Raw genomic sequence first — 11,629 nt, forward strand, 5'->3', positions numbered from 1 at the left:
CATGTTGTTCTGCTTGTTTTGATATGTGTGTGTGTGTGTCCATTGAAAGTTGTTAATGTGAATAATTATTCTGATGTACCTTATATTTATGTGTTTCTTATCATTAGAAAAGTCTCTGGTCAGTGTCCTTTTTATATAGAACTCTGAACTGTTCTAGTAGTGGAATGTATTTTTTTCTAGACTGTCAGGCACCTGCAAGGCCAGCGTGAGACTTATTCTCTAACCAGACATCTTTTCCAACTAATCAAGACAACATTGATTAGCATGGCAGGTTCCCACTTCGCTCTCTGAGTGGCCACATTTCCCATCTACACCTAATCAAAAGTTGGGACCATTGATTAACACCCTCAAGCAACCCGCTGCTCTTGCCCTATCAAAATTGAAGGCAACGTATTTAGATCAGCGCCACTTTCAAGCAAAGAATTTGTATAGCCTGTACTGAGATCATGGGTAAAAACGGAATGCGGTGTTGCGCCTTTGGCTGTAAAAAGCAGAAGAAATGCGAAACTGGAGCAAGAAACGGGAAGAATTGACAGTGAAGGCAGTGAAGATGAACCATCACAAATAATAGGAAAGCTTCCCCGTTCTTTTCACTCGTAAGTACACTACTTATGTCTTTATGCCAAGGCCTATAGGCCAACCAAAAGGGCATAACTGCAAGCTTCATGAAAGCCACATTGATTTTTACAGCTTAATAAACTTGTTTACACTTAATACTCGCAGTCATACTCTGTGGTCTGTGTGCAGCTGGGTTATCAAGGCAGTGGGTTTTTGAATGCTCATCCCTAGCTATTAGCTTTTTTTATCTATCGTATTGAATAGAACTAATTTATCCATTTTAGAAGAGATTATTCAATTTTGTGGCAATCAATGGATGTGGTCAAATTTCGCCAGGGTTAGACACTCTCTCCTCTCTCTGTTGTCCTTCCTCTGGCTCTGGCTCTTCCTCTCTGTACTCTGCATCTTGGACCAGGACCTGCACCCACTCATCTCTCTGTTTCTCTTCCTCTGGATTCTCTAACTCTTGTACCACTAGGACCTGCACTCTCTTCTCCTCCTCCTCCTCCTCTTTTTCTCACTGTCGCTCTTCCTCTAGCTTGTCCTCTCCACACTCTGCCTCTCCGCACCTGACCAACCCTCACCGGCTTCACTTGACTCCGGTGAGGGCACTTCATAACTGAGATCTGCATCGGACTGCAACAAGGAAGAACAGTTGGCTACCACTCTGAGATAGATGTGAAATAATTTATATGTTATCTGTAATTGAGCAATATGTTATCGGGCCTGGAAAGAAGTAACTCCAACTCCAGTGTGTATTTTTGGAGCAGTGGGCTTTTGTTTTCGGGTTAACAGGCTTGGCTTTGGCCACGTACATAGCCTGACATGCATCCAGCCAACACTGACAGTATAACAAATCCATATGAGCTGGTTTATAATTTGCAACAATAGAAACATTGCGAACCTTCACATTATCTGATCTATTTACTGCGTAGGACTCATCATGGTTTGCTATTGTCAAAATTAAACATTAAGCTTGTCTTGCGCTCGTTCGTGTAAGTTCAGTGTTCTCAACCTGGCAACCCAGCTTTGAGTCTGAGGGGGAGACAACACTCTAATATTTGGAATTTGGACTGCAAACGCTTGGTGTCAGTGCCACATATTGCTACTTTAATCTGATTTTATTCAATTGAATCTTAAATCTGATTTAATAATATTATTTGACCCATATTTTGGGCAATCAATGACAGCACAAGCAAGCTATGATGTAATTGATAATTCTGTCGTGTTGGCTTACAATCAGTCACATGAAACCATTTTAAAACGTCTTACATAGCTCTCTATGCAAATATGTCATTTGAAATTATTATAATCTATGTTACAAACAGTTGTTGTGTAGCTTGAGACACCACACAAGGCTCAACATGTTCAGTACAAAACGGACATGATATTCTGCCTTGTCCAACAGGGGGTAGTAGTGTCAAACCATTCTTGCGTAGGTTGCAGCATCCCCGTAGCTTGCATTGAGTGAAAATCACGGTCCCCTCTGGCGAAAGTGCATCTCTTGTTAATTTCATCATGTTCACTTCTCCCGTTAGTCGAGTCAGCTGCAAACTACAAAGAGAAAGACACATTTTCCGGCTTGACTGCCGTCTCTTTCAACTCCTCCCCGACTGAGCCGGCTGTTCACGTTGGCCACTAAAAGTGCTGTGTCAGTCGAAGTCCGCCGAAGACGAAAGCAAATGTAACTGATGTCTTGCAAAGTCACGTCAACCAGGAAACGCAGTCGAAATTAGCCAGAGGATACAGTACTTTGTATCTTGCATCGCATGTGACTGCCTTCCGCCCCACAGTGTTTGTGATTGCGTGCTTTCTTCAGTATGAGATAGTAATAGTTTGCAATATTAATATAGTCCACTGGGTGAGTAAACAAGTAATTGTTGTTGGCCTAGCCTATCTTTATTGGCACCTCGAAATGCATTGCTTAAGAGTCATTGCTTGAGAGTAAAGAAGAAAATGGACACAAAACCAAATTACTTTAATGCTAACCGATTCATATGCAAGTAGGCCTTACAGTTGATATGGACATGACGCAGTTGTTTGTTTACCTACAAGTGCAACAGGACTTTAACCGAAATGGTTCCTAACACACTCTCGGTAGAATAATAAGCGCGTATTTGATAACAGAACCCACCGGAACGTTTTGGTAGAGGAAGGTTTACAGAACAGTTAGAGTTTGCCACACCTTGGTGAAAATAAAATCCTGTCTATTTTTTACAAATTGACCTGAAGCGTAACAGGTATATGTCCGCTTTTCTGTATGGCATGTTTAAATTAATCTTCCGAGATCACCTGAGCTGACTAGTTATGTACTTTGAACCTTGGAGTAGAAACCCATAAAACACATATAAAGGCAGTGCAACTTACACTGCAGCATAAATCATGGATTTACAGGTAGAATGTTCTTAAGAAATGAATAGTCTAATTTGTGTAGTGTTCTCGTCTGCGACTGCATAATTCGCGGGCGAGGAAACTGACACAGTCTAGTGAGCATTCAGGCTTTGAATGTCAGCTTTGGTGTTAAAATAAACATTATTTTAGCCCTAGGGATTTCTTAGAAGGCACGGTCTTCTTCTTCTGCATCTTTTGGGGGTTAGAACAGACCCTTACATTGCTTTGTGTAGCTTAGTCAGAAGGTACCCTTATTAGTGATTTAGGACTCAGGGCTAATATCTTATTTTCCCTCCAGCCTGGAATGGGGGCGTTCCCTAGTAACGAGGAGGCTCAGGCCATCTTACCACAGACGGACAAACAGAGGCCAGAAGGACGATCAACCTCAGGAGATACAGTGAACTGCCCCACCTGCCAGGGGACAGGCCGTATCCCAAGAGGTGGGTGTGTGTGTGTGTGGGGGGGGGGGAAAGAAAGATAGAAACTGATTTCTTCTTCAACAGTGACTTGACCTATTGATGCTTATTGTATGTTTAGGACAAGAGAACAAATTAGTAGCAGTGATATCGTGCACAGACCAGAGACTCAAGCCAAGACGCACGTGAGTGAATATCAATCTGTGTGTCTGTGTGTGTGTTTGCGTGTCAGAGACAGAGGTAATGTAAGAAAACAAGATGATCAGTACTGGGTGATCAGTTTCTTTATAATTTCATAACAGTGTAAGAGCAGAAAACATAACTCTATAATATTGTACAGACCGTATTCTTACATGTTTTCATGTCTGTTTTTGAAACCCACAGGAAGCTGTATGTGTGTGTGTCAGTAGGCCTGTGCCTGCTCTTCAGTGGACTCTTCCTCTTCTTCCTGTTCCCTCGCAGTGTGGCTCTCTCAGAGTTAGGATTGCAGTCTGCCTATGTGTTCTTCACACCAACGGCAGTTAACGCCACCATCCTCGTGCGTAATCATACAACTGTGTAAATCAAGCTCAGTGAGACTCTGGAATTTACTATTTAAGTTTTTTTGCACCACAGTCAAATTGACAGCATTTTGTCAGACCAGTACAATCAAGTGAGATTTCATAGAAGGAACATTCAAAGGATCCTGAACCTCCCATAAACCACAAGATTATTTTCCAGAACTTTCCAGTATACTATAAAGTGTTAGGTTTTGGTGTCCCATGGGTAATTGAAAAGTCTATAATTTAATGATAATATTGATAAATGTGACACACAAATATTCTGTGTTTTTTTTTTTATTATGACTGAATTGCGTGAGCATTATTTTTTACATGATCTGATTGCAATTGTAGTTGAACAAGTATTGTCACTCATCACATAGTCATGACTGGTCCTGAGATGATGTTCCCCTGCATTATGTTGTAGCACTCCTTGGAGATCAGGAATGATAACTTTGCAACGGTGGAGGCCTCAGACCTGACAGTGCAGGTGTTCTATGTGGACACAGTTGTTGGCGCAGCTCGTGCTACCAATGTGACTACCATCCCACCACGATCTAAGAAAAAAGTAAGTATAAGGTGTGTGTATGGGTTAGAAGAGAGAGAGAGAGAGAGAGAGAGAGAGAGAGAGAGTGAGAGTGTGACTGAAACATCTATGTCTATCCCTTATGCTTAATAACATATAGAAATACATCAGAAACCCTGTGTAGATACTGAACTGTATTTCCCCAACTATTAACCAAGCAAAAATACTACACCTACACCCCCTCCCCGCACACACACACACACACACACACACACACACCCTGCATGCATGCACACACACACAAACACACACAAATACCTCATTCCCATTCACAGTGACAACCATTTATTGAGCATTTATTTATTGTTATAGTGTGGTGTGGGAATGGACGCTAAACCTTTCAGTCTAATTGTTAATTGATCACCTGGCATGAGACCTCACACAGACCTCTTGTGGAGGTTCACGCTCCATAGCATCCATAACATCCTGAATGTGACTGAGTGTGAATGAAGATGTGCCATCCAATGTTGTTGGAGAGAGAGAGAGAGAGACCCATTCAGGCTTTATCTGGCAGAGCTTCTGTACGCATTACTTACTAACCGCATGGCTGCAAAAATTTTGGCAAAATCAATTTGTAAACCGCGGTTAATAGTCGGGATATTACGGTATACATAGTCATGCATTGTTAAAATGTTTTTTTTTTTTAACCACAAAAGCTTTTTACCACAGCCAACATTTTTTTTATCCTTTTAGTCCGTATGATCTTTTCATTAAAGATGAAAGGCATCCCACAGAATGTGCTGACTCGCTACAACTCACTCGCTCTCTGCTTTCCCACAGCACTCCTTTGAGATTCGTGTCAGTCTGACTGACCCAGGGCTGAAGTAAGTTGTAAAAATGAATACATGGATAAGTCAAGATATAATGGGTCTTACCTCTGCTCCGATCTCTGTCTACACTGATTATACTGTTTTTCAGACAGATCAATTAAATAAAATAGCATTTTTATGCTGCACCAGAGGTTCATTGTAGTGATCTTAATTGCTTTTCAACTGTGTAGCTCCAAGAGATGTTCGCCAAAACAGTGTGTTACCACTATGAGAAACAGTATCCAAAATCCTTCATTAAATTTTAATACATACATCAAAATACTGTAATTGTATTGTGATATATAACTTATACAAGATGTATGTAAATCTTCGCAATGTTTTGTTTTGGTGGTACGGGGAGCAAGATGTTAGTTGAAAAACAGCAAGCCACAGTGCATTCCTTTTATCTAGTCATTCAAGCACTTCCATTGTTGAAATGCTGTCTGTTAAAACTCAAAAGAATACACAGTATCCACCTGACCAAAAGTCTTATGCTAAACATTTAACTTGATGCTTTTAAAGTTGAAGTTTAAAGTTGTGCAGTTTTTTTCGTGGGATAATGTAGAACTTAAGGGATTCACTTTTAAGTTATGGTAGAATGTGCAGACATCCCCTTTGTAAGGCTTTAATTGGTCACTGCATGGCCAATAGTAAGAGCCTGTGATCTCCCACTTCCCACCAAAAAATCAGTGTTTGTGTTCTTTACATGAAAGTGAGATTAACTCTGAAATCCTTCAGACTCTTAACTCATTGCGTGTATCTTGTTTTCACAGTAAATACTGCAAGACAGCGTTCACTGTTCATGTCCTATTTCTGAAATTACAGTAAGTGACATGTTTAATGTGGGTCTGTGTCTAATGTCCTAATGTCTCTACATTCTTCAAAAATCATATATGGATGTGCATGCATGTGATTGAATGTTGTATCGTATGATGCAGCCCACAAAAAATGTTTTGCTATTATAAACGTAAAAGTGTTATAGTTTAGGTAAGTTGTCCATTAACTATTACGGCATTGTCGCTCAGGCTAATTTTGTTCCATGAAAACTGTACTAAACTTGTTTATCTGTATTCATTTCCAGGGTGTCCATGACTGTGTACTATTTAGCCCACTATGAGCAGCTGTCCTTGGAGACATTTCAGTATTTAGACTGTGGGGCTAACCGCACCACAGCCCATGTGTTTAACGGCAGCCAGTGAGACGCCAGACGCTAATACTGCAAGTACATTTTTTCTTTGAGCTGTTATACAGTTTTTGTATTCCAGACAGTTTTTGATTGTTGGATCCTGACTGACTGAAGTGTTGCTGTGGTAAAAGCAGACCTCATATTCCGAACTAGAGGTGCCTGTCATTTCTTCCACACATCTCTTTGTCGGAGCTTTTCGTGAAAAGTCAAATCATGATATTCACAACGACGACGAAGGCCATTCGCCCCCTGAGCCTTCTTTTTCATGTTTCTAATTTTATATCAATACCATGGATGGCTAGAGTCGCCCATTTTAGTCATACACAGGAAAAGATGTTAAATTCCTTATGCTATTGGTTGGGGACTTCCCACAGCAGCCTCTCAAACAGTCACATGCAGGTACTCAGACTGAAAGTGTCAAAGTATGTCATCTTGCAACAACAGGCTTCACGTTATACAGGCTGCTTCATGTTATACAGGCTTCTCCACGTTATACAGGTTAATTCACGTGTCCCCACGTAATCTGTGAGTGCCTCCGCCATAACCACTGGCTATTCCAGCAGCAGCAGCTTTTCAGCAGCCTTCAGACAACTCCTTCAAAGCTCCTTTGAATGACCATCCTTGAAAACCGAAGTCCAACAGAAGTGATGGTGTTGATATATCTACAAAGGCCTCTAGCTCCTTTATCCACATGCTTTGGCTTCCTCAATCACATCTTCAGAGGGAGTCATTAACTCAATGACGTAAGCAATGCGCTCACACTCAAATTCTACACAATGTCTGGTCTCATAGCACTTACGTTACTTTACATGCACTACAAATGAAGGGCCAGGAGCTCTCACAGCTTTACTGTGTACTGTTTAAGTACATGCCATATGCTTACCCTCTCATATTAGAGAGTGCCGCAATGAATGAAGTATTGTGCTCTTTATAGCAAACCAAGTTTTCAATGTTTGTTTGTTTCCCGTGTCAATAAGAAATAAAAAGATATTTTTTTGGTGTTGTGTAACTGGATTGGGGACTGTCAATTAAGTTCACTCTATACAGAGATGTTGTTCTTCATTCAGTTGTAGTGTAAGTTCACCCCCACCTAACTCCACCCATTGCATAATCTCGATAAAATGCTAAAAAAAAATGGGTAGGTGGGGTGACAGGGACGGGCTGATTAGAGGGCGTTAACATTTTTTTTTTTTTTAAATAAATCTTACACTCTAAAACTCATATTAAAACTTCAATACTTCGTATACAAAATAACCACGGATGGGTCGCTATTTGCTTTAGCCACGATGGCCAGAGAAGCTCTTTAGTAGGGTCAGAAACCTCAGTTCCGTGACCATCCTCTGGCTAAGATGTTTTGACGACTGATTTGACTTCTATAAACCTTTTATAAAAAAATTAGCCCCCATGTCCCTCGCAAAAATGTCGGCATTTTTTGCTAGAGGGCCGAATCAAAAATGGCAGCAGGGCCTATCTTGTAAAAGTAACTTTTTTACCAGAGCACCTAAAATAATGTATGAATACACTTTTTTTTGGTAAATTGACCATAAGGATTGTGATTCTGACATCATTTTGACATTAAGACATCATCTTGACCCCAAAATCCAAGATGGCCACCATCTGTTAGACCGAAAACGTAATTTTTGATACACAAATTAACTTTTTAGCCTGAGCACCTAGAATAATGTATGAAGACACTTTTTGTGGTAAATTGACCATAAGGATTGTGATTCTGACATTTTTACATTTAGACATCATCTTGACCCCGAAATCCAAGATGGCCGCCATCTGGTAGAGCGAAAACATGGGCTGTGATCGAAAAACTGTAGCCGCCTTAATAGCTGTCTTAATCCTTGATCTCTCATTAAGACAGGTGTCTGACTCGAGATATCTTACGTGTGAAGGTATCTTTAAAAAAAAGTTTTTTAACAGCCTTTTTAAGATAGCGTGTACAATAACGTGTGATATTGGTAAGCTTTTTTAAGCTTTTTGTCCATGACTAATGCACTCATGCAGAATGTGCATGCAGTCCATATCTGCAACTAGGATGAGTATGTCAGCTCTCTGCGTGCCATGCTACCATGGATGGTAGCGTATGACAACAATAGGTATGGGAGGTGGTTGCCCAACTTCTGGGCGATGCTGACAGCTCTCCCTGACGATCAGGTCGCCTTCCTTCGTACTGACTTCACTCAGTCTATCACAGCCGACCCTTACTCCAACATAGCCTGGGACATGTGGATTGAGTGTACCATGAACAACAGAAGACCGACAGAAGCCAGAGAGCACACCATACACATGGTCAGACTATGTGCACAAGCTAATATCTATCATCCTTGCCCGCCATGGTCGTGCTGATCATATCATGTGTCAATGACCCATACGATGCAGCAAACTCCACTAAAGATGATGAGAGAGACCTGCGGGCACAGGGTAAGGCACATATCCCCAACACCTACATGAAATTGGATGATCCATTTCCATCTGCCAGAACATTTACCACGTTGCTTTGTAGTGTTTGTAACAAGAGGCGTCTACAAAAATTGATATGCAGCTACCTGAACGACATTGCAGAGATTGTTTACTCTGTTGGCTCCCACTGTACTAACTTGTCAACCCAGCAACCGATGCAGAACTACTGCTTTTACCAGTCTGAGGCAGACACTATCCTCTTCTCCACTTACGCAGTGCTGCGAGAGTCAGGCTATAGTGGACCAGTTGTCATTGATTCTGCTGATACTGATGCCTATGTCGCAGCAGCGTTTATCTCAAAGCAACTGTCTGGTATGCTCTACATCAAGAGAAAGCAGGAGACGGTAGTCTGCAGTGATCTGGTAACTGACGAGATGGCAGACTGCATTGTGCAGCTGCACTGTATGACAGGATGTGATGCTAACTTTGGATTTTATGGCAAGGGTAAGAAGTCAGTGTATGACCAGGTGGCGAAGAGCACAGTGGCACGACAACAGCTACACACAACCTGCTCTTCCAACTCATCTACCTGCATCAAGGCCAGTTGAAGACAGCGAAGATAATGAGAGCGAGTATGATTGTGATGAAAAGAAAAATTATGATGTGCAGAGTAGGCGATGGGATACATCGGATAGTAGTGATTTAGAATCTAGTGAGGCAGAATGCTCTGATTTGGACTAATCTTATATATCAATGTCCTTATTATTCAGCAGTTACATTGTTAAAAGAATGTGTAGCATATCACAACATGAAAGCATCCTGTAATTAACAATGTTATGTCTTTTTTAATGACCAAAAGGTAAAATTATTGGGGTACAATGATTTCTTATTGGCATGTTTCAAGTGTTTTTCGTTCCTTTCTTAAGTTACAGTTATTGAATAAGACGTATTTCTGATATTCTTATTTTTTTTGTCCTTCCATAATAAGTAATGTATAAATGCCATACATCACCCATCTCCTGGAGACCCGGGGGCTGATTTGTGTATAAAACTTTACATTTTTGGTCTCCTGGATGGTGGCCATCTTGGATTTTGGGGTCAACATGATGTCTTAATGTCAAAATGATGTCAGAATCACAATCTTTATGGTCAATTTACCACAAAAAGTGTCTTTATACATTATTCTAGGTACTCAGGTTAAAAAGTTTATTTGTGTATCAAAAAATAAGTTTTCGCTCTAACAGATGGTGGCCATCTTGGATTTCGGGGGCAAGATGATGTCTTAATGTCAAAATGATGTCAATCACAATCCTTATGGTCAATTTCACCACAAAAAGTGTATTCATACATTATTTTAGGTGCTCTGGTAAAAAAGTTACTTTTACAAGATAGGCCCTGCTGCCATTTTTGATTCGGCCCTCTAGCAAAAAATGCCGACATTTTTGCGAGGGACATGGGGACTAATTTTTTTATAAAAGGTTTATAGAAGTCAAATCAGTCGTCAAAACATCTTAGCCAGAGGATGGTCACGGAACTGAGGTTTCTGACCCTACTACTTGTACCACATGAGAATTTCATGTCCATATTTGGGCATCTCAGTGATTGATTTGGACCATCGACTGAATATAGAGATTCAACTCTTTATACAGTCAGTTTGGACTAACATGACACTGAAAATAGACACCCAGCATTGATGTGTTTCATCACAGCTCAAATAATTTAGTTTACTGCTCAAAAGACACATTTCAGTGTGCACTACCTCTTTCAGTCCGACTGCTCAGAGGTGCCTCAAACACGGACTGCTGCGAGGTTTAGCACCTCTGATTGACTTATGAATGACAAGGTTAAAGATATTAATAGATATAATTTGATATTAACAGTGCCTTGATCAAGAAAAAAACAGCTCTTAGCTGCAGGAACTCTGATCTTCTCCCCATAGCATTGTGTGTATGTGGTGCTCAGTCAGTAATAAGCCATTGCTTTAAATACAATGTCCAGTCACTTAGCTGTACCAGGGCTTGCTTTTCTGTCTTTCACTTAAGGCAGCCAATGTTATTTTTAGAATCAGGCAAGGTTTCTCTTTCTTCCTTGTGTTCCTCCAGCCTCTTCATGTTCGAACAGACTCAACAGCGGTCTCTCTGAGATCCACTTAGTTACACTCAGCTCGCTGTGCCAAGATGAAGTGGTTCAGCCACGGCCTATAACCATGTGAGTCATCACATTACACAAAACAAAAGACTGTTGTTTGTTTCATAGGGTCCTGAGAAGTCGGGTGATTCTGTTTTGCCTACCTTGATGACAACAAAAGGGTAAATATGACAAATCCAAATAAAAACGACATGAGAATGAACAGGCTGTGAAGAGACATTGGTGGAATGAGCTGCCTAGCACTACCAGAGCAAAGGGTGTCCCTCTCTACCTTGAAGAAGCTCTTGAAGACCCAACTCTTCAGAGAGCACCTCCCTTCCTAACTTGCACTTCTACTAGTACTTTATTGTTACACAAGGTCTCTTTGGCTCGTAGCTGGATTGTTCTCTCCCTTTTACGTCGCTTTGGATAAAAGCGTCTGCTAAAAGACTAAATGTAAAATATAAATGTAACATCCACTGACGTCCACTCACGTGTATAATATATAATCACATTATATACTGCTGCTGTGCTGGACTGCATGACTGATGAAACTAATGAGGATGTAATCTGTGACCGCGAGAGCCAGTGCATATAATATGCCATAC

General features: G+C 40.8%; 1 protein-coding gene across 4 annotated transcripts; it reads left to right on the plus strand.

The window, feature by feature from the left end:
* The first annotated feature begins 2,204 nt into the window (after positions 1 to 2,204).
* LOC105899871 (transmembrane protein 106B-like) lies at positions 2,205 to 7,478 on the plus strand. Of its 4 annotated transcripts, none has more exons than XM_012827093.3 (9): positions 2,205 to 2,419; positions 3,248 to 3,389; positions 3,487 to 3,550; positions 3,750 to 3,903; positions 4,332 to 4,472; positions 5,271 to 5,314; positions 6,073 to 6,123; positions 6,381 to 6,521; positions 6,984 to 7,478. In XM_012827093.3, exons 2-8 carry the CDS (start codon positions 3,254 to 3,256, stop codon positions 6,496 to 6,498), a joined length of 708 nt encoding a protein of 235 aa, XP_012682547.1. In that variant the 5' UTR covers positions 2,205 to 2,419; positions 3,248 to 3,253; the 3' UTR covers positions 6,499 to 6,521; positions 6,984 to 7,478. The 4 variants fall into 4 exon arrangements, with proteins under 4 accessions (XP_012682547.1, XP_031421041.1, XP_031421034.1 ...); XM_031565181.2 differs by having other exon boundaries at positions 6,381 to 6,517; XM_031565174.2 differs by having other exon boundaries at positions 6,381 to 7,478.
* The last annotated feature ends 4,151 nt before the right edge of the window (positions 7,479 to 11,629 follow it).

This window comes from Clupea harengus, chromosome 1, assembly GCF_900700415.2.
Source record: "Clupea harengus chromosome 1, Ch_v2.0.2, whole genome shotgun sequence".
Classification (NCBI taxonomy): domain Eukaryota; kingdom Metazoa; phylum Chordata; class Actinopteri; order Clupeiformes; family Clupeidae; genus Clupea; species Clupea harengus.